Source organism: Leucoraja erinacea, chromosome 1 (genome assembly GCF_028641065.1).
Source record: "Leucoraja erinacea ecotype New England chromosome 1, Leri_hhj_1, whole genome shotgun sequence".
Lineage (NCBI taxonomy): Eukaryota > Metazoa > Chordata > Chondrichthyes > Rajiformes > Rajidae > Leucoraja > Leucoraja erinaceus.
In genome coordinates, this window is record NC_073377.1 from 86398884 (window position 1) to 86423151 (window position 24268).

The window sequence follows — 24268 nt, forward strand, 5'->3', positions numbered from 1 at the left end:
GTGTGCTCACTATGTAATGTAGCAACTGCAGTCGGCAGTCGGGAAACAGCCAGCTCCTACAAATTATATTGTAAGAATCACCATGTTTTTTTTTTAGATGACAAAAGTATGATGCCAAAGGAGTTTCTCCATCCACCTGAAAGGGTGAACTGTGTCTTTGTTTTATTGTTTTCAAGGCACTCAAATAACTTATTTACTATTGAGATGCAATTTGAAATCCATTCATTGTAATACAACACAACAGCAGATAATTTGAACACAGCAAGTTTCCACGAACAACGATGAGATAAGTAACAGATCCAACTGAGCTGGTTGGTGGTCAAATGTTAGTCGGGACAAACTCTATGGATTTTCCTGACTGCAACCTTTGCCACAGGGACACTTTAATTACCATTCTTATATTAATAATTCATGTGCCTTTGACAATGTTTGATTGCAAATATGATTTTCCGCATTAAACAACAAAATTTGCATCCATGTGGTTCAGAGTTCAAACATTAGGCGGTATTTCCTGTTTCTGGATTTGTTCACATTGGAACCTTCAGATGCGAAGGTGGGAAAGTTTGCAAACTAATCACAGCCTTCCTGATTTAGAAATATGGAAAATGTAGTAAGCTGCTTCTGGGGTCTGACTATGTGATGTGGACATGCATTAATGTTCCATACATTTCTTGACGCAGCATATCCTGGTGCATAAATGGAAGAAGTTGCAACACTGAAAGTCCTGAGGCTTTAAAGAACAATCCATGTTGTTAGTCCCTATTGGGATACAAATCTAGCAATAACAAGATATGGGTATTTTTATTTTGCCATTTTCTTGAATGGGCGGTTCCAGCCACTATTGCTTATGCCTTCACCAGTTTTTTGTTAAGCTCAGCCTATTGATAGTTATGGTGGATTATGGTAGTAAAAACACACACATTGATGAAATAAAACAGAAAATACTAGAAACATTCAGGCAGTACCTTAAGGCTTAAATGTGAAACATGAAATCTATTACTCTTTTCAACGATGCCATCCAACTTCCTGAAGTTTTCAGTATTTTCTGTTTTATTTCAGATTTCCAGTAACTACGGATTTTTTTTTAATTGCCATATATTATCCAACCTCAGTTACACTGAAGAGGTAATGATGGATCTCTGTGAACTTGGCCATCCTTCTGATGACATTATTGCACAATGGCGTTTGATTGGAAACTCCCTGACACTTACGGATAAGGGAAATGATGGCCCATGTGCAATTCCTCAATGTGCGAGTCTTGGAGAGACTTGGAAACGATGATGAGTCCAAAATATTTCTACTCCTGTCCTTCTTGGAGTTTAGAGCCAGGGAGATTGGTGAGACAACAATCAAGCAAGTTGTCCTCTTGAGAATTAGGTTATGCTTCTTGAGTGGCAAACTACATTGGATATCCATTGATTTGATGCAACCGAATGCCACAAGCCATATTGTAGCCAATATGACCCTGGCCTATTTAAAATGCAACCCTTCCATCATTTGATATATTTTCTTTTGCTTACAGACAGTGTTGAGGATGAGTTGGAAATGGCTACCGTCTGCCATCGTCCCGAGGGGCTGGAGCAGCTTGAGGCACAAACTAAATTCACAAAAAAAGAACTTCAGATCCTCTATAGGGGTTTTAAAAATGTAAGTAAATACAATAACTGGAATTAAAATTCAGGATAACGCCTAAAGCTAACTCCCTTGAGATTTTAGTTAGAAAGTTTGCTTGTTTGATTCTGGATGAACTGGAAAATTTATTTATTGATCCATAAAGTGAGAATAAGGCAATGAGTGCTGCATTGCAAAGCACTTGTCTTGACTGTCAAGCTTGTTTTCATGGCAATTCATTGCTCTTTCTGTAGTGTATGTATTTTAATCATATTCATTTATTAAATAGCTTCTGAGAATTGAAAAGGAAAACTTTGTTGGAAGGATGGTAGAAACCATGTTTCATTACAGCACCACATTGAGTGTTTTGATTCACTTTTGGATCAGCATTTGATGTGGGTATTTCAGTATGGACAGGGGCTTGATCTCTTCCTCATCTAAGTTCAGTACCCTTTTCTCCCACCCAAAATAGTGTACAAAATTGACACGGTGGATTAGTGCTCTCAATATATATGTTGTTTCTCTGTTGCAAGGTGAATATGTCACCAATATAAAGTTAATCATGTAATCAATGGAAATCTGTTTGACTGTTGACCATTGGAATGGAATACTTTGTTGTCACATGTGACTAGGCACAGTGAGATTCTTTGCTTGTATACCCAATGTATATAAATAACAACCACCTACGGCGCTGATAGAGTTGCATAGCACGCTGGCACCTCCTTTCGTCGTCGTCCCCCTCCGCAGCGGTTCCCCCACTCCGGTTCCCCATTGCCCTTTGTTCTCACCCCCTCCCCATTGTCCATTGTTCCCCCCCCCCCCCCCCACGGTGGTCCCCCTAAGCCGGGTCCTCCGTTTTTCTTCCCCTCCCACCACCTCACGGTGGTCCTCCATGCTCTCATCGGCCTTCGACTGCTGGTCGACCCACGAGGCGTCACCGCCACTGTGAGGCTTCACCGCCGCCGCGGCCCCAATGTCATGAGGCTTCACCGTCCACTTCACGCCTCCGTGATGTCGACTTGGGCCCCAGCCGCGGGCTACGTCGGCCGACCCGGACTCCGACCCACGAGGCCCCGGCTGGGCCCCGACCCGGGCTTCTGAGGTCTTGCAATTCAAAACTTTTGAATTATGTTTTGTATTCAAATTTCCGATTCGCCAAAGATTAACCTGAACTCAAGTTCTTACTGTAATCTCTGTATATTCAGCTATGGCACTGTAGGACAGTGAGTAGAACTGCTGCTTCACTGCTTAGGTTAATTTCTGATCTCCGGTACTGTCTGCATAGAGTTTGCACATTCTCACAGTGAACGCATGGGGCTATGATTTCTTCCCATATCATAAAGACATACAGGTCGGTAGGATAATTGATCACTGTGAATTACCTCTAGTTTATATTTAGTGATAGAATCTAGGGGGGAATAGGAAATTTGGAAATAATTAATGGGATTAGTGTAGGATTAGAGCAATTGGGTGTGGATGATCGGTGTGGACCTGGTGTGCTAAAGGATCCCATTTCTGTGCGGTTTGAATGTTCAGCTCAATTGTATGGCAACATAATCGTCAAGCAAGGAAAATGATTAAAATAGATAAAAATAGCCCAGAATGTGGTCTTTAAGGCATAAAGGAAGAGCGGGAATACAATGCCCACTAGCATTGAATATGTAAGATTATTTTCTGTCAGCAGTTCTAACATCAGTCCTTTGTGCTACACTGCCAACAGAGTAGTTGAATGTGCTGACATGAGTGCTGTGAACAGCCAATCATTTCACAAGTGTTTAGCTTTAATAACCAAAGACCATGAAGCCAGAATGAAAGCACAAGCTTTGCTTAAGTGTAGATATACTTAGGAAATAAAAAGTTCACTGAATTAAAACATGCAATAATGATAGATTTAGAAATTACATAAAGGGGTGTTTATGCAAAAGCCTAAGCTTTATTTGCCAGGTTTATTTCTCCAAACTATTTAGACTTTTGACATTCTATTTAGTGCACATTCGAGAACTTAGAGCTTTCTGTAATTCTATCTTCCAGCTCAGAAAATTTCTCCCGAAGAGATTACGGATACTTTGAGATAACATGCATTGTAAGCATGAGGACAATTTTCACAGTATCCAAGTTCTTTCATTGTGAATCTAATCCCAAATGCACCATAATAAATTGTGAATTGACAACTCTGCCAAAACACACCTATAATGAACACAACTGGCAGAACGTTCAATATCCACAGACAATAGTGTTGCTATTATTTGTGCCTATTCTATGTTCAATGACAACGCATATGGAGCTAGAGATATTTATTTTTTTAATGGAATATTGGACTGTACTGTGCTGAACTGTGAGCTTTTAGTTGGACTGGTTTTTCTGCAGCTTTATAATATGTCAACACTGTAACTTGCCGGAGGTTCAGGGTGATAATGGCATGATGTGTGTATCATGGCAACTGGGATCAAATTAATCCCAGAGAAACAAATGGAAAAATTAGGGAACGAGGGTCAAATCAGGATCATCTGGATAGAGAGAAGATGGGATGAAGGTAGAATGAAAATAAGAATAAAAGGAAAGATTAAAAAAAAAATCATTTCTTTTCATTTCTAAAATAATTGCTTTATGCAGGAATATGACTGTGCATTTTAAACAGTTTGCAATCTTGAGCAGCAAAGTGGATAAGCATTACTTTAACAATGAACTTACCAAAATAATTAGCGCAGCTCTGCTTTGCCAGCCTAAACTTTTAACAGTCATGTGTAGATACTATGAATCCTTAAATGGGCAGGCTGCATCCGATGTGGCATAAAATAGACATTTAAATTACAAGGAAGTTCAGCAGTCTTGGAGAGAAAGTGGGAATGTTGCACTGAGTCCAGGATTCGCTCTGCCAAGATTTTGGTGATTGGTGAAACAGGCTTCAGGGGGCATCTTGTCTTTTCCTGCTCCTGTTTCTTATGATCTTATGTTGTAATATTCCACCAACAAATTCTGGAGACTCACAACTCATGACTCATTTTAAATTCCTTGAATTTGTCAGTCTTTTTATATTGATGCACTATTAAATTTCCCGCCAAGATTCACCCCGTTTACTTTTTTTTATGTTGAGTGACAAAACTTTAAACAAAGCTCAGCTGAAGATCCACACCAAACTATAGTCTTGCCTTTTCCTGTACAGAGCTGGTCGGGTGGGGCAGAGGAACAACTCCAGGACTGTTTGGAGTCTATAGACTGGGCAATGTTCAGGGACTCAGCAACGGACCTGAACGAATACGCCACAGTCGTTACAGACTTTATAAAGAAATGTGTGGAGGACTGCATCCCACCAAAACCCTTCCAAGTGTTTCCTAACCAGAAGCCTTGGATGAACCATGAGGTCAGCACTCTTCTGAAGTCCACATACCGGGCATTCAGGAGACACAGAGGTCTACAAGTAGTCCAGATAAGACCTTGGTAAGGCCATCAAAAAAGTCAAAAGTGACTTATGCTCCAAACTGGAGGATGAGACGGATGTTCAGCAACTGTGGCGGGGCTTGAATGCCATCACCTCCTATAAGGCGAAATCAGGAGGCAGCTCAATTGTCAGCGAAGCATCACTCCCTGACGAGCTCAATGCGTTTTATGCACGCTTTGATAGGGAGAACACTGATGTGTCTTCCCGAGCCCCCATTCGCCGTGACGGTATTTCAGTCACAGTCACAGAGGCCAACGTCAGAAGATCCTTCAGGGGGATGAACCCTCGGAAAACACCTGGTCCTAATGGTATACCCGGTCGTGTTCTAAAAACCTGTGCGGACCAACTGGCTGGAGTTTTTACGGACATTTTCAACCTCTCACTTCTGAGGTTTGAGGTTCCCACCTGCTTTAAAAGGGAATCAATTATACCGGTGCCCAAGAAGGACAAGGTGACGTGCCTCAATGACTATTGACCAGTGGCACTAACGTCTGTGGTAATGAAGTGCTTTGAGAGGTTGATTATGGCATCATTCAACTCCAACCTCGACAAGAACCTCGACCCACTGCAGTTTGCTTACTGCCATAACAGATCAATGGTGGATCACCCTGTCTCTCCACTCCACTCTGGACCAATTGGACAACAAAAACATATATATCAGGCTGTTATTCATTGACTACAGCTCGGCATTTAACACAATCATCTCCTCCAAGACGGTTACCATGCTCTCAGATCTGGGTCTCTGCGCATCCCTCTGCAAATGGATCCTCGACTTCCTCATCCACAGACCACAGTCTGCCGTATAGGTGGAAATGTGTCATCCTCGATAACAATCAGCACGGGAGCACCTCAAAGCTGCGTGCTCAGCCCCCTGCTTTACTCACTTTATACTCATGACTGCATAGCCGGACATAGTGCGAACTCTATCATCAAGTTTGCCAACTACACCACTGTTGTGGGACGTATCACTGATGGGGACGAGTCAGAGTATAGAAGTGAGATCGACCGATTGACCAAATGGTGCCAGCACAATAACCTGGCCCTCAACACCAGCAAAACCAAGGAACTGATTGTGGACTTTGGAAGAGGTAGGATGGGGACCCACAGTCCCGTTTATATCAACGAGTCGATGGTGGAAAGGGTCAAGAGCTTCAAATTCCTGGGCATGCATATTTCCGAAGATCTCTACTGGTCCCAGCACACGGATGCAATTATAAAGAAAGCACATCAATGGCTCTACTTCCTGAGAAGACTACAGAGAGTTGGCATGTCAAAGAGGACTCTCTCGAACTTCTACTGGTGCACAGTAGAGAGCATGCTGACTGGTTGCATCGTGGCTTGGTTCGGCAACTTGAGCATCCAGGAGCGGAAAAGGATGCAGAAAGTTGTAACCACTGCCCAGTCCATCATCGGCGCTGACCTCCCCACCATCGAGGGGATCTATTGCAGTCGCTGCCTCAAAAAGGCTGCCAACATCATCAAGGACCCACACCACCCTGGCCACACACTCATCTCTCCGCTACCATAGGGCAGATGGTACAGGAGCCTGAAATCTGGTACATCCAGGTTCAGGAACAACTTCTTCCCCACAGCCATCAGGCTATTAAACTCGCCATCAAACGAACTCCAGACTATAACAACCTATAGCACTTTATCTGTTTTATGTGTATATTGATCTGAACTCTTCTGTAATTTTTGTTTATAATACTCTGTTGTGCTGCAGCAAGCATGAATTTCATTGTCCTATCTGGGACACATGACAATAAACTGTCTTGAAACTTTGTGAAATGCCAATCAGCCTACACTTCAGATACTTTCTGATTTGAAACATCACAATATAAGGCCAGAATCAATCATCGGTATCCAGGAATGGAATATGTAAAAGGTTTATTTGACATTCCCAAATCCATTACTTTAACGGATGGATTAACATACATAAATAAACTGGTTAATCTCTCCATTAAACAAACAGACAGGGGAATATTATATAATCACATTGTGCATTATGTGCTATTATTGCTGACAGTGATTTCTCATGTGTATTGTTCTTTTGTACACAATAAACATAATTTGTTTCCCTGCATATTTCAATCACTAAATTAAGTTGTACTGTTTAGGATCAGGCTCAATTTACTACCCTCAGATTACCCTTTGTATTTCCAGACACAAAAAGCTGGAGTAATGCTCCTGTCCCACTTAAGCAATTTTTTAGACGACCAGGCTGTCGCCACATGGTCGCCGGGGAATCGCCTGTATGTCTCCGCAGTTGCCCAAAGAGTCGTACCCTTTTTTCTGGTTGCTGCTGGATTTTGAAATGTTCAAAACTTTTCGGCGACTGTCAGCGCACTTGGGCTTGACGCCAACGATTGTAGCCTGACGTAGGTCCTGTCGCCAGGATGACATAGGTTTGCCGCCAGGATGATGTAGGTTGTCGCCGGTGCTGACTTCGGTGAATTCCATTGGTGACTACCTACGCCAACCTACGTCAACCAGCGACAGGTACCGGCGACTGAATTGTCTTACCTTGTCTTAGCTTGTCGCAGGTGGATGTAGCTTGTCGTAGGTGTGGTCGTTGGTGGACGTCCTATGGGTCGCTGGTTGTCGGCAGCTTGCTGTAGCTTGACATCGACGAGGAGGTAGGTTGTTGTAGACATTGTCGTAGACATTGTCGTAGGGGGGTCCAGTCGCCGTTTTTTCGGTGACCTGCTACGACTATGACAGTCGCCGGCAGTCGTCGAAAATATCGCCTGTGTGGGACAGGCAGCATCTTTGGAGAGAAGGAATGGGCGACGTTTCGGGTTGAAACACTTCTTCACACTTCTCCAGTATGGGGTTCATAGTTCATTATTCTTATTTAGCTAATTATTTTGGATGGCTTCTTCAGATAGAAGGAGCTGCTTAGGTGGGCAAAATGGGATCTTTTGCACAAACATTAGTTTAGACCACGTCTGGGGCAAATTACCATCTTAGTAAAGGTTAAAGTTTGTGCTGGGTTGTGCCCTTCCGAATGAGCAGCTGAAGTCATGTAAATTGCCAGTTGGTGTTGATTAAAGTCATCTGCCAAGGCGCCTATGGAGCTCCAGACTTAAAAAACAAGATTTATAGATTGGATGGGGAAACAATGAACATTGGGTTAATGCTGAAAATTGGTGATGAGGTAAAACAATCAGCCATGAACTTGCTAAATGAAGAAGGCAGTGTTCTACCACTCCTATTTCTCATGTTCTTACATTCAAATGTATTTTTATGAAAATATTTTGCAGTGAAACTGAGTTAAAAATCACAAATATTTGATTAGAAAATGTTGAATGTTTTCTCAGTTGTTACCTTCTGTAGGCAGACTTTTTGCAAATTCTTGCTGGAACAGTGTTAAGTCTTGATAACATAGCATTGTTTCAGGACTTTTTATTGAAACAATCTAACAAGAAATTTGTACAATGCAGATTTTCTGTCACAACTATATTTGTATTCTTCCAAATGCAATTTTAAATGGGTTAATAAAACAGAAGCAATCATGTGCAACAACTTCAGAATAGTAATAAAGGCTCTCTCGTGTATCTCGTCTGTTTTAGGAACAGCAGGCATTAGGGGTCAAAATCCCCAATTGGAAGAAAAACCACAAATAGAAATATCATCTGTCCATTTCCCTCCACAGATGCAGCCTGACTCATTGAGTTCCTCCAGCAGTTAGCTTTTAGCTCAAGATTCCAGCATCTGCAATCACTTGCATTTCTCTTGGTGGAACATCCTTACTGGAATTGAATAATGAGTACTATGAATGACATCATTTGAGAGAAATGAACTCCAGAAAAAAAAGAATGCAGAGAAAAGGGACGGCACGTGGGGCTAAGGATAGGCAGAGGTGAAGGGATGGGTCTTGGGGCGGGACTGGATAGATGGTGAGGTGACACGAAATGGGTCTTGAGGCGGGACTGGAAGATGGTGAGGGACACGGAATTGCAGATCAGTTGGGGAAGGGAGTTCCAGAGCCTGGGAGCTGCCCTGGAGAAGGCTCTGTCCCCAAAACTGCGGAGGTTGGACTTGTGGATGGAGAGGAGACCAGCTGATGTGGATCTGAGGGACCGTGGGGGTTGGTAGGGGGAGAGGAGGTCAGTGAGATATGGGGGGCCAGATGGTGGAGGGCTTTGTAGGTGAGGGTCAGGATTTTGTAGGTGATCCTGTGGGAGATGGGAAGCCAGTGAAGTTGTTTGAGGACTGGAGTGATGTGATGCCAGGATTTGGTGTGGGTGATGAGTCGGGCGGCTGCGTTCTGGACCACTTGGAGTCGGTTGATGTAGGTGGAGCTGATGCCAAGGAGAAGTGAGTTGCAATAGTCCATTCGGGAGGAGATGAAGGCATGGATGAGTCTTTCAGCAGGGACATGATGATGTGGGAACATCTGCCCCTGCATGTGGACCCTGGCCGTTCCTTCCCCTGCAGATCTCCTCCTCTAGGGTCATGTGTCCTATATGTCCTATATTTAAAACTAGAGGAGGAGATCTGCAGGTATCCAATTACTGAACCATCCTGAAGCTTACAGCATCTGCAGCCTCCATCCTTTCAGGGAAATTGGGTCCAGGAAACTCATGTTAATACATTAAATTGTCTAATCTTTGTTAAACCTGCTGGGAAATGCAAATGATGGTAATCAGTAATTAGCAGCAGCGTTTTATATTAATATCAAACATTTGAAGAAGCAGATTCACAGATTCACATTCAATATCTCTTTCACTCCTGTTGAAAGACAAACATCTTTGGCAGTTTGTACCCCTTTCAAATTTTGATGTTCAAGAGGGATTTTGATCATGAAGACAAACATAAATTGTTTCCTTTGGAAATCAGGAATCTAGGGATCAAATTTAAGAAAACCTCAAAGTTCAGCAACATATTATTTTCTGGAATACGGTGGTTGAAACATGTGAGGAGACTACATGGTGACATTTGGAAGGGTGTTAGATAACTAAGTAGGGATAGACCAGGTGTAGGACCTCCCTTCAATTCTAGGTTGATTAAGTATTTTTTTGAAAGACCCAGGAAAAGCATAATGAACAGGATGGTTCATGTGATATGTTTTTATATTACCCACCATAATGTGATTCTGGATCTCCACATACATTCTGGGGCATTCAGGTAAATAAATTGCAATCTGTTACCAAGATTAAAGAATGTAACTGAAGATTGCGCTCATAAAAATGTCCATTAATCTGCACCAATTATCACAGCAGCAAAATACATTCAAATCATCAGTAATGGAATTTCAGTATCTGTTTTTTAGTTGCATAAAAGTCCATATGGTTTTAGCCTCACCTCTCATTTAATTTCCTAATCCTGGCAAGTCGAGGACACTGCTGCCAAGAATGCTGATATAAAACCATTTAAATGCATTACGACGAGGGAACATCCTACTTATCTCAAAAAAACAGCTGCAACTAGCTTTGAAAAATATTCAATAAGAGTTTGTTTTGATTCAAAATAGCCCTCTGAGGAAAATGAAAAATATATTAAAACTGAATTTTTGTTGCTCACTTGTTTTCCATAATGACTTTGGAGACAAACACTGAGTACAATTACTTGTAGCTCAGTCTCCCTGAAGCTCATCTTAAAAGTTTTCTGCACAAACTACATTAGGCAAGTAGCTTGGCGAGTCGAGACAGTGAGTGAATTTAAATTGCTTTATTTTGCAATGGCAAAACAACGAATTAACTCAGGTCAGTAAGACAGCCAAAAACGTGATGCTACTTCCATATACTGATACAACTCGGTAAAAAGTGCGCAAAAGTCGTCCCCCGCGCCCACGTGATCGGTGCAGCCAATCCGAGAGTTTGACTAATCAAAGTCACCACTAGGTGTCGCTACAGACCCCCCCCCAGAACTCGAGGTACGGAACCGAACAGGGGCCCGGACACGGCAACCAGAACGTGTGGTATATGAGACAGGGCGGGCGTAACAAGGGTATGGCCGAACAAGGCCAGGAGACCAGAAAAGGGCGGGAGAAACAGGGAACAACCGGGTCGGGGGAAACGGGCACAACAGATGCAGCTGGTTCGGCCGACAGACGACCACTACATGGGGCTACGCGACCACCACCAGGCTGTTAACTTCGACATGGGAAGGCTCGGGCGACGGAGATGATCTCCTCCCGACCCCCCACGTCCAAGGTGAAGGTGGCAACTCCAGAGTGCAACACCCAGAACGGCCCTCGTAGATGCATTGTAACGGGAATCTGTGAGCATCCCTGTGAACGAAAACAAACATACAATGTTGAAGACCCGACGGCACGTGCTCCGCCATCAACCCGTGCCGCAAGGTGAGCACAGGAGGGTCGCCAGCAACGCCGGGGCAGAGTCCACTTGCCCACGGATGGCAGGGAAAAAGTCCCCAGGTACCCTCAGGGCCGAGCCGTACACGAGCTCAACGGATGAAGAGGCTAAGTCCTCCTTGGGGGCGATGCGGATCCCGAGCAGCACCCACGGCAACTGATCCACCCAGTCCGGGCCCGTGAGCCGAGCCTTCAATGCCGACTTGAGGTGGCGGTGGAAGCGCTCAACGAGCCCGTTGGCCTGTGGGTGGTAAGCGGTGGTGTGATGCAACCACGCCCCGTGAGCAAGGGAAGACCTTAAAGAGGAAGTGAATTGGGCCCCTCCGGTCGGTGGAGATATCTGATGGGACCCCAAACCGGGCAATCCAGTTGGCCGCCAGGGCCCGGGTGCAAGATGCGGCGGAGGTGTCCGAAAGCGGGATAGCCTCCGGCCACCTCGTGAATTGATCCACGACAGTGAGTAAGTGGTTGGCAATGGGCCCACCTGGTCAACGTGAATGTGCAGGAAGCGGCCCGCAGGGACAGCAAAATCCTGCACCGGGGGCCGCACGTGCCGCTGGACCTTGGAGGTCTGACAGGGAAGGCAGGCATGGGCCCAGGACGCCACCTACTTGTGGAGACCATGCCAAACAGATTTTCCGTCACCAGTGCAGAGTTCACCCGTATGGACGGGTGGGCCAGACCGTGAATGGAGTCAAAAATCCGGCGATGCCAACGTATGAGGATGGGATGAGGTTGACCCGTGAAACATTGCAGAGGACCATCGTGCCCGAGGCTCCACACAGGACGTCAGCCAACCGGAGGCCAGAAACAGCAGTGCGGTTGTCCGCCATCCCAGCGTCCGCGCACTGTGCCACAGCCAGTTCCTCGTAATTTACGCCATGATCTATGGCCGAGATGGAAGGAAGGACGAGGCGGGACAGAGTGTCAGCGACGGTGTTGCGCTTGCCCACGACGTGCTGCACGTCTGATGTGAATTCAGAGATACAAGCGAGGTGTCGCTGCTGGCAGGCGGACCACGGGTCAGAGAACTTACCCAAGGCAAATGTGAGGGGTTTGTGGTCAGTGAAGGCAGTGAAAGGGCGAGCCTCGAGAAAGTAGCGGAAGTGCCTGATGGCCAGGTATAACGCCAAGAGCTTCCTGTCGAAGGTGCTGTAGTTACACTCGGGGACTCGTAGCTGACTGCTGAAAAAGGCCAGCGGCCATCGATGAGCTGCTCTAGGGTGCCGCCCACAGCCGTGTCAGAGGCATCTACAGTGAGGGCCATTGAGGCTGAGGCTCGCGGGTGGACCAACATGGTTGCGTTGGCCAGGGCCTCTTTGGCACCCTCGAAAGCCGCGTCCGCCTTGGAGGACCACTCGAGCTCCTGCAACTTGCACGCGAAGCGCTGGAAAAGGGGGCGCATGATGTTGGCTGCTGCTGGCACAAAACGATGGTAAACGTTTACCATGCTGACAAATTCCTGCAACCCCTTTACCGTGCGCGGGCTGGGAAACTGCCGAATGGCCTCCACCTTCGAGGTTAATGGGGCAACGCCTTGAGGTGTCACACTGTTCCCCAGAAAGGAGATGGAGCGGAGGCCGAACTGGCACTTGACGGGGTTGATAATGAAGCCGTGGTCGAGGAGGCGCTGGAAGAGAGTCCACAAGTGTTCGATGTGCTCGTTCTGGGTGTGGCTTGCGACCAGGATGTCGTTGAGGTAGATAAAGTCAAACGGCAGCCTCCCGACCCTGTCCAAAGTGTATTTGGAATGCCTGCATGGCATTTTTCAATCCAAAGGGCGTACGCAGCCATTCGAACAACCCGATTGTCATGGTTTTAGGGACGTCGTCTAGGTGGATTGGGATCTGGTTATAACCACGGACAAGGTATTAACTACATTTTCTTCCAAGTAAATATCGGCCTTTTTTGTGTATTTCATACGTACAAATTACAAAGCCTTTATCTAAGAATGTGGCTGCACAATTTTCCAGGGTAAAAGTGTTGTTAGCATCTAACTAATATTCTTAAACAGCTCAAGAAAGCTAAATCCATTAACACCAGTGTCCTCTCTTGTATGACATGAATTGTGGGCATTAGGAATTAAACTTCTTAGTAGCACTTTTCTCCAACAAGGGTTAACACTTTAAATCTTATCACAACAGCTCCCAGGAATTATGGACACCAAATTAATGCATGCAACTATGAGTCCTCCACAGGGTTAGAGAAGAAACAGTGCATGCAGGTGACAACTTCCTTATTCAAAGTGTAATTGTGGCAGGAAGTTGCCTCACAGGTAACTTTCAGTGCATGAATGATGCACTTTTGAGAGCTTTGGGATACTGCATCTGAAAACTCTTCCCATTCATTAATGTAACAGATGCATTCACTAAAAATTGAAAGCTCCCCACTTTACTGGTTGATCTTTTTTGTTTGAACTGCAAGAGTGAGCTTATTTACTATTTGAGGTTTGTTTGTGACATAAAAATATATCAAGTTTAGAGACAAGAAACTGCAGATACTGGTTTACACAAAAGGACACAAAGTGCTAAAGATAGGTGATGTTTCAGGTTGGGACACTTCTTCAGACTCGAATAAAGGTTCACTTCACATGTGCCTGCTCTCAAGGTTAAATTCAGGATCACCCTCATTTTCCGAGGACTTGCCTCAGGATCCTTTTAGGCTGTTTCTGCTAAGATGAGCTGCATCAAAACTAGCTCAATCAGCAAAGCAGAGCACCATTGATTTTTGTTGAATGCACAAATGCATTTGGCTGCAGGAGCCTAATAATGCACACATTTATCGAGGGCAGTCGTGCCCTTACAGGCACTTTGCTGGCAACTTCCAGCTTTCAATGTCTTTTACATGTGTAAGATGCCTCCAGTGCCCACTGCGTTTGGATCTCTAAGCGTTTCTCTGCTCGTGAGCAAACTCTGCCACCTGCCTCCCATCTTTGTATTACAGTCTCTCTTTATGAGCATCCTTGTGCTGGGTTCTGCTCGGCGTATTGTGATGGGGCCCTTGAAGGGCAACCTCCTGTGACCAGAGCAGTGAGGAAAGATGGGGCAGCTTTGGTAGTCCTCTTTTTGTAGATGTTTTTCTCCTGTATTAAAAAAAAAACAAATTTCTGTTCAATTGAATTGGGACTATTTTTCTATCTTTACAGTTTATTCTCATATTTGATGGTGAATGGGCTTAAAATCCACCTGAAAGTTTTGCGACAGGAATCCCAACCTGAGTCAGTTTGCTCGAGGATTTAAGAGAGTGTCTGACCCTTTCTTTATTCAGTTAATATCGAGTTTGAGCCTTTAGTATTCGGAAACTCTGGTCCTTCTTTGAGTAAACAGCTACAGTCATGTATCAGCGCAATGTGGTTGCACATTTTACTGGAGATAAATTTTGGGCCTTGCAGTACCTTAGATGATATTTCAATGCAACGGCGGAAAAAAACCGGGGGTGGGGGGGGGGGGGGGGGGGGGGGGGGGGGGGGGGGGGGGGGGGCCCCCCAGGGGGACACGTCCCCCCCATGTTTTGAGAGGTGGGGACATCCCCCCCAAGTTTTTGTGATCCCGATTTTAAAATCGCCATTCTTAGCGCTGGATTCAGCCTCCGAAGCCTCGTGCGTGTGTGTAAGTGTGCGCATGCGCGCGTGGCCATCAAAAGATTGTGTCCCCCGTCCCCTCCATGTTTTGATAGTGAGTTCCGTTCTCGTTTCAACGAGACACCAGAAGTATCAGGGTTTACAAATATCTCACACCAAGTGGTATCAATGAATTGTGTTAACTCTCTCCAAAGCTTACAAAAAATGGGAAAGAATTTCTTCCTAATGGGCCTGCCCACAGGTGATTTTTTTAGGCGATTACAGGCAATTGCCAACAAATTTTCAACATGTTGAAAATTTTTCGACGACAGTGGCGACAATTTGGGCAGTCGTAGGTTGTCGCCAGGTTAACATAGGTTGGCGCCAGGTGACGTAGGTTGCCGCCGGTGCTGATTTTGGTGAATTCCATTGTCCTAGTTGCTGGCACTCATCTAAAAAATTACCTGTGGGACAGGCCCATGATAGTCTTCAAACATTGGAATTTTCAAGTAAATTTCAGCAGTACCAGTTTTTCTGGCATTGAGCATACCAAGTTGCAGGCTGTGTTATTGAATTATGGCCATTCTTTGTAATCTGAAAGCAATGTATCTTTACCAATTACTATATACCATTCACTTTTGATTTTCTAAGAAGGTGAGAAACCAATGTTGTGGCAGCTTTCAATATATCCTGGTGCTTCAAAAGTACTAAAGCCATAGTTTACCAAAAAAAAGAGTTATGTCAATTTTACTTACATTGCAATCTCCAGAACCAATTCATTAAAAGCATCATCTTTTAGTAACACTGAGAAATCCCAACGTTATCTTTGATGAATCAGAAATAACAAGTATGATAATTGAAGGTAATTTCATTCACAGACAATTCGAGATAAGATGCAATTCTTTATGATTGATATCTAAGTTTAAATGTCTTCAAATGTAATTTATTTTCTTCAATCATGTCTCCTAGAAGGCTGTTTCAAAATGCAGTTTTACTGATCACATTATCAAAGAGTTATTTTCCTAAATCTCCTTCTCTGCATTTCAACTGGTGAGGTGCTGCTGATGCATGCACTGTCAAGCATTATCTCAATCCAAAATGCCACCCATTCCTTCTCTCCAGAGATGCTGCCTGTTCCGCTGAGTTACTCTAGATTTTTGTGTCTATCTTCCATTATCATCTATCATTCAGCTGATAATGCTCAGCCAGGGTACATGCACCATGTTTCACCTTTTCTATCACCTGTTTCACAAAGTCAATGTTTCTCAAATTAAACCTTCTAATAGTTTTGACAGGGATAGAAAAATAGAAACATAGAAAATATGTGCAGGAGGAGGCTATTCTTCCTTTCAAGCCAGCACCGCCATTCAATATGATCATGGCTGATCATCCAGAATCAGTACCCTGTTCCTGCTTTCTCCCCATATCGAAGAGATGCTGGACAGAAGGAACGGGCGACGTTTCAGGTCGAGATGCTACTTCAGAACCGAAACGTCATATCACCCATTCCTTCTCTCCAGAGATGCTGCCTGTTCCGCTTAGTTACTCCAGCTTTTTGTGTCTATCTTCGGTTTAAACCAGCATCTGCTGTTCCTTACTACAATTCTCCCTATATCCCTTGATTCCATTAGCTCTAAGAGATATATCTAACTCTCTCTTAAATACATCCAGTGAATTGGCCTCCACTGCCTCTGTGGCAGAGAATTCCACAGGTTCATAACTCTCTAGCTGAGAAAGTTTTTTTCTTATCTCAGTCCTTAATGGCCTACCTCATATTCTTAAACTGTGGTGCCTGGTTCTGGACACCCCAACATGGGGAACATTTTTCCTGCTTCTAGCCTGTCCAATCCCTTAAGAATTGTATATGTTTCTTCTCTCATCCTTCTAAATTCCAGTGAATCTAAGCCCAGTTGATCCATTCTTTCATCATATGTCAGTCCTGCCATCCTGGGAATTAAACTGGTGGCTGCTCTCCCTCAATAGCTAGAATGTCCTTCCTCGAATTAGGAGACCAAAACTGCATGTTTTACAGAGATGTTTACTCTCTGTTAACATTTGGATTGGCTCACAAGTTAAATGAGGTGGATTAATAACTTTCCTTTTCCTATTAATTACTGAGGCAGAATGTAACAGCCATTTTTCATGAAAATTCCAGCATTGCATTGAGAAATTTGAAAGTTCTTTGGAAAATTGGGAGTACTTCCTAATGCCCCTGTCCCACTTAGGAAACCTGAACGGAAACCTCTGAAGACTTTTCGCCCCGCCCAAGGTTTCTGTGCGGTTCCCGGGGGTTTTTGTCAATCTCCCTACCTGCTTCCACTACCTGCAACCTCTGGCAATCACCTGCAACCTCCGGGAACCGCACGGAAACCTTGGGTGGGGCGCAAAGTCTCCAGAGGTTTCCATTCAGGTTTCCTAAGTGGGACAGGGGCATTATTATCTTCAAATAACAGCATTTGCAGGTAAAATTAAATTAGTCAGTACATGGATGGGGAAGTTTAGAAGGATATGGGCCAATTACAGGCGGGTGGTGTAAATTCTGGTTCCAGACTTACCCCCTTAGTCTGGTTTAGTCAAACAATAAGTCAAACTCTGGTTCCAAAACATTACTTTATTGAAGAACAAAGTGCAGGGACGGTTGCCGATCCACTCACGCAAGACAACCATATCTCGTGCAAACAAAACAGAAGTCACAATCAACCAACCCACACCAAAGAATTATCCACCCTGTTATACTCTTCCAAACTAATGGCATGACATTACTTGGAGGAGGCAACCCCTACAAACCAATCACACATATCAATCACATTATACAGTTATTGACAGTTCCCTAACCCAATTACAAAGCATCCTATTACAATGTATTTCAGGAACTTCTGGAAGGACTAAGTAATGCAACATTTTCCCAGGTTGAATAAACAATTCAAACAATGCTTCACACTTCAGCCAATCATCAAGCAGCAGTACAACCACTTTGCAAATGTATTAACAATACCTTTACACGTCCCCTTCTATAACCAACCCCCACGATGCATTTGCGGACCTTCTTATCTCTTTCTGCAAACCCTCATACATTTTAACAAAGAAAGGACATCTGGACCTCTCCTTATCATCAACTTCCATCTGGGGTCCAGACTCCTTGGAGCCATGACTCTCAGCTTGCAACTTTCACAAAAAGAGGCCAAGCAGGCCCAGCTAATGCAATGATCCTTCATTTTATAATAGCTGTATTTTGGCCAATATTAACAGTGAGACTAGTGTAGATGGGGCACCTTGTTCGGCGTTGACAAATTCGGCCAAAGGCCTGTTTCTATGCAGTGTGACTCTACGACTGTAGTCCAAGACCTCGATGTGTGCATGTCCCTGAACTCAGTTGGTAATACTGTGTGCTGTGTTACCTAAAAGCACAATGCAAGGGAGTTTCCCCTCCTGGGGGGATCAATTGTCAGATTCCACACCAGGTGGAAAATTGGCAGATTATTTGTGACCTCATTGATTTGCTTTGGAATTGGAGAAACATAAAGGAAGCGGGAAGTGACTTTTTAAATTTAGTTTGTTTAATGTTTATAGTTGTTTGTGGGATCTTAATTGTTTTTAATGTTTAATAAACCATCCAAGTTTGCTGATGACACAGAAATTGGTGGGAGGACATGCTGTGATGAGGATATTTAAACCCTGTATCAGGATTAGATTAGTTGAGTGGCTGCAAAAATTCTTGGCAAATGGTTTTTAATGCAGCAAAGTTGTGATCATTCTCTTCAGGGGAAGGAAATAAATGTCAAACTTAGCCAATTGAGAGAGCTTGTAAATGGCATACGGAGGGCTCTAAGTGTCCTTGTGCATGAAATCAAAACATTAGCAAGCAGGTGCAGCAAGTGATTAGAAATGGCATTTAATTCTCATCACTCATTTAGATCTGTATTCTTTGGGGTTTAGAATAATGAACATGATCTTATTCAAACATGTAAAGCCCTGGGGGAATGACAGAATAGATTATGAGATGTCTCCATGAGTGTAAGAGACTTGAACAAGGGAAGCAGTTGTAAGATGAAGGAGCGGTAGAATGAGTAGATGCATTTGATGAAGATGACGTGCCCAAGAATTTCTTCTTGCAGAGGGTGGTGAATCTGCGGAATTTTCTTTCCCAAATGGTTTCAGAAGTTTAATCAGTGGAAGTATTCAGAGAGGAAGTAGATAATGTTACAAAGATTGGGGAAAGGAGCACTCTGTGGATCTACAACAGATGAAGGTCTGATGCCAGAAGAAGGACAGACCTTACACTCAGGCGAGGTATGTTCGAATATAAGATCATTACAGGTTGCAATTGCAACCAGTGGACTTTGCAAGTCATATCAGATTCAATATCACAGGAGATTCATAAGCAACTAAATTAATGGATATAACGGCGCCAGGATGAAACATCTTTAGCTAATGTAGCAATTTTCCACCGTCAGTATATATTATGATCTCAATTTCCTACTGAAAATAAGAAAAAGCCAAATGATCAGATGACATCTTTCAAAAGACCTAGTATAATTATATTTGTTCCTTTTCAATTTATGACCGGTGACAATCCATATACAGTACTGAGGATAGAGATCTAGCAAGCTGTAAATCTTTTCATGAACAATAAAAGAACTGAGGAACAAACTTAAAATGGACACTAAAGGGTAACATAAATATGTAATGCCCATTTCCCTGGCACAAAGAGACATTGAGTATAGAAGTTTGGGATATTACGTAGCAGTTGTACAATACATTGGTGAGAATTCATAGAGTATTGTGTTCAGTTTTGGACACCCCGCTATAGAATAGAATAGCCTTTTATTTGTCATTCAGACCGAAGTCTGAACGAAATTTAAGCAGTCATACATACAATAAAAAACAACAATAAACACATATTAACATCCACCACAGTGAGACCACCCAACATCTCCTCATTGTGATGGAGGCAAAAGTCTAAAAGATGTCATTCAGCTGGAAAGAGTGCAGAGAAGACTTTCGAGAATGTTGCCAGTACTCAATGGTCAGTGCTATAGGGAGAGGTTGACATCTAGGACTTTATTTGTTGGATCGCAGGTGGCTGAAGGGTGATCCAATAGAGCAGTATCAAATCATGAGAGGAAAAGACGGGATGAATGCACAGTCAATTAGAACAATCAACAACTAGTAGGAGTAGGTTTAAATTGAGAGGGTGGGGGGAGATTTAATAGGAACCTGAGGGCCAACTTTTTCTCATAGAGAATAGTGGGTATATGGAAAGAGCAGACAAAGGAAGTAGTTGAGACAGGTACAAAAACAAAAAGACATTCAAAGAGGTACATGGATAGGAAAGGTTCATTGAGATGAGGACAAATTAGGACAGTTTAGATGCAGCATCCTAGTTGGTATGGGCAAGTTGGGTCAAAAGGCCTGTTACTGAGTCTGTAATCCTATGATGTACTAAGCCTCAAATATGGTGGATGAGAGATTCTAACTGTTATGAATTGGTCAAAGCCAAATGGCATAACGCTGGTTGGAAATAAAAGACGTTGTGATACAGGTGAATGGTTGGGACTTGCTGTGCCTGGGAAAAACAGCATTGGCAGATCCTGTTCTGCTGCAATGTTCTTGGCATTCAACCCACCCCCATCTTTACTTGTGCAAGAAAGAACTGCAGATGCTGGTTTAAATCAAAGGTAGACACAAAATGCTGGACAGGCAACATCTCTGGAGAGAAGGAATAGGTGACGTTTCGGGTCGAGACCCTTCTTCAGACCCATCCTTACTTGACTATTTCACTCAATTTTCCCCTATCCCCTCCTCCCATCTACCCACCTAATTTTCTCCTTCGTATCCACTCTTTGTTTCTGTCATTCTCTCACTTCTATTATCTATTTTATTTTACAGTTGTTGTTAATACTCTGCAGGTCAAGCAGGATTTATTAAAAGATACAAAATTAACATGCAAGATTCATGACCTTCCAACAGAATGAGGGAATATTGGAAATTAAACATTTTTAAGTTGCAGAGGAAGTGAGCAGGTAGACAGTCCAGAGGGAATGTCCCCGACTCGGTGAACACCAAACTGCTGCAAGTGGCGGAAATTCTGTTGACGTTGCCTAAGAGGGAATAGTGAATCATTGCTGATCTGTTTGGGTGAAGAATTAAACAGCTTAGACTTCTATGTCGACCCCGTTTCATCCACAGAGGCTCTCGACACAAGCTTGTTTACTTCAACCACGGACATTCCATTCCATCCATCTGCTCACTATCACGCTCTGCCCCCCCTCAACCGCGTCACCCCCCCCCATCCCAGCTGACCACACCCACTTTCAACTGGGACAACTTCAGATCTCTCCAGCCTGCCCCCATCCCTCCACCCTCTCACAATGCCAACTTTGCCCTCCTCAACACCAGGTCGCTCAACAACAAAGCCCTTGCCCTCCATGAACTAATCCTTGACAACACTCTGGACTTCCTTCTGCTCACTGAAACCTGGCAACAACCCAATGTCTTCTTCTCCCTCAATCAAGCACCCCCACCTGGATTTAATTACATCTCCAAACCCCGACCCTCCCGCCATGGAGGTGGCCTCGCTGTTATTTTCAACCAGAACTTTCGGATCACTGAACTCACCTTCCCCCCAGTAGCATCATTTGAATTCCTTGCCTTCAAAGCCCTTTCCTCCATGACAGTCATCCTCATTTACCGGCTACCTAAACCAAACCCCTCCTTCCTGTCTGACTTCACTGAACTCCTCACACTTGCCTCATCCCTCTCCCCACGTCTGCTGCTACTTGGTGACTTAAATATTCACATGGACTCCACCACCTGCAAGCTCGCATCTGAATTTGCCTTTTTACTTGACAACTTCTCTCTCACAGCACGTCACCTTTCCCACCCATGACAAAGGTCACATCCTTGACCTGGTCTGCTCCACAAATCAACCGGTACTCGACCTCCATCCATGCCTCTTCCCCCTCTCTGATCATAAGCTTATACGGTTCACCATCCCTTCTCCGACACCTCGCCCCCACTTCCTCCGATAAATCACCTTCCGTAATCTAAAATCCATCAATCCCCAACATCTCTCTGACCTGCTCTCCACCACTCTCCCCCTGGACTCAACCCACATCTCACCTGATGATCTCACAAACCATCTCAACTCCACCTTGTCTACCTCCCTTAACATTCTGGCCCCCCTCAAAACAAGAACCGTGACTTTTAACACATCTTCACCCTGGTACACACCTGACCTTCGTAAACTGAAACAGACTGGTCGCCGACTTGAACGACTCACAAATAAATCCACCATGAAGCTTACAAACTCCACCTCACTGACTACAAAGATGCCCTCATTGCTGCAAAATCTGCCTACCTCTCCTCCATATTCACCGACCCCTGCCTAAACCACAGAACCCTCTTCTCCACAGTGGGCAACCTCCTCAAGTCTCGAGCCAACACTCTCCCAACCTCTACTCCGGATCTCTGCAACTCATTCCTCCACTTTTTCGCTGATAAAATCAGCATCATCTATCAATCTTTATCCCCTGTACCCGACGCCCCAGCATCTACTCCACCACCTACCAAGGCCCCTCCTTTCAACATCTCCACTGACCTCCTTACCCCTCCACACTGCTTCCTTTCCCAGTTTGACCTGGTCACCCCTACTGAAATCTCCAAACTCATCAGCTCTTCCAAACCCACTACCTGCTCCCTTGACCCTCTCCCCACTCCCCTGCTGAAGTCCTGCCTCCCCATTCTCTGCCCCTACCTCACTAATCTCTTCAACTCCTCATTGTCCCAAGGAATTGTCCCCTCCGCTTTCAAAACTGCTGCTGTCACACCAATCTTAAAGAAACCTGGTCTTGATCACTCCTCTCTCATTAACTACCGCCCAATCTCAAACCTCCCCTTTCTTTCAAAAACCCTGGAGCGTATCGTTGCGTCACAACTTCATTCCCACCTCATTGCGTATAACCTATTTGAACTCCTCCAATCTGGCATTCGCCCCCTCCATAGCACAGAAACTGCTCACCTCAAAGTCCTCAACGACCTCCTCACCTCTGCTGACACTGGTTCCCTCAACATCCTCATCCTCCTCGACCTGAGTGCAGCCTTCGCTACAGTGAACCATAACATCCTGCTCACCAGACTTGGGGACGTTGGCATTGAAGGTTCTGCACTCAGCTGGCTCTGTTCCTACCTTTCCAACAGATCCCACTTCATCTCTCTCCATAACCACACCTCTGCTACAGCCACAGTCACTCAAGGCGTTCCCAAGGCTCCATACTCGGCCCCCTCCTCTTCATCATCTACATCCTCCCCCTTGGTCAGATACTCCGCCACTTCAACCTGGACCTCCACTGTTACGCCGATGACACCCAGATCTACCTCGGCATCAAATCCCCCCACAACCGCCCCCATCTCCCATATCAACTCCTGTTTGTCAACTATAAAAACCTGGATGCAACATAATTTCCTCAAACTCAACAGCGATAAAACAGAATTCCTCCTCATAGGCTCCAAATCCACACTCAGCAAAATCAATAACCCCACTCTCACCATCGACGGCACCACTGTCTCCCCATCTCCCCAGGCCCGCAACCTTGGCGTGATCTTTGATTCCACCATCTCCCTTGAGCCTCACATCCGCCATGTCATTAAAACCTCCTGCTTTCATCTCTGCAACATCGCCAAAATCAGACCCTCTCTCACACCTCCCGCTGCTGAAAGACTCATCCATGCCTTCATCTCCTCCCGACTGGACTACTGCAACTCACTTCTCCTTGGCATCAGCTCCACCTACATCAACCGACTCCAACTGGTCCAGAACGCAGCCGCCCGACTCATCACCCACACCAAATCCTGGCATCACATCACTCCAGTCCTCAAACCACTTCACTGGCTTCCCATCTCCCACCAGATCACCTACAAAATCCTGGTCCTCATCTACAAAGCCCTCCACCATCTGGCCCCCCCATATCTCACTGACCTCCTCTCCCCCTACCAACCCTCACGGTCCCTCAGATCCACATCAGCCGGTCTCCTCTCCATCCACAAGTCCAACCTCCACAGTTTTGGGGACAGAGCCTTCTCCAGGGCAGCTCCCAGGATCTGGAACTCCCTCCCCCAACTGATCCGCAATTCCATGTCTCTCACCATCTTCCAGTCCCACCTCAAGACCCATCTCTTCACCTCTGGCCCATGTCCCCCTCCCTTTTCATCTGTGCATGAACTGCCTCATATTGTGTTTTGAATTGAATTCTGTCTTTACTTTGTGTACTAGTCATGTCTCTACTATTTATTTCATTCCGCTTACATGTTTTTCCTCTACTTGCTAAATTTTTGTAAGGTG

At 44.7% G+C, this 24268-nt stretch overlaps 1 protein-coding gene across 2 annotated transcripts in view; it reads left to right on the forward strand.

The window, feature by feature from the left end:
- The window catches only part of kcnip4a (potassium voltage-gated channel interacting protein 4a), a 460669-nt gene that overhangs the window by 411958 nt on the left and 24443 nt on the right, over positions 1-24268 (forward strand). For both annotated transcript variants that reach the window (XM_055638283.1, XM_055638274.1), the window contains exon 2: positions 1523-1647. In XM_055638283.1, coding sequence (XP_055494258.1) covers positions 1523-1647 — 125 coding nt within the window. The remainder of the gene's footprint in view (positions 1-1522; positions 1648-24268) is intronic.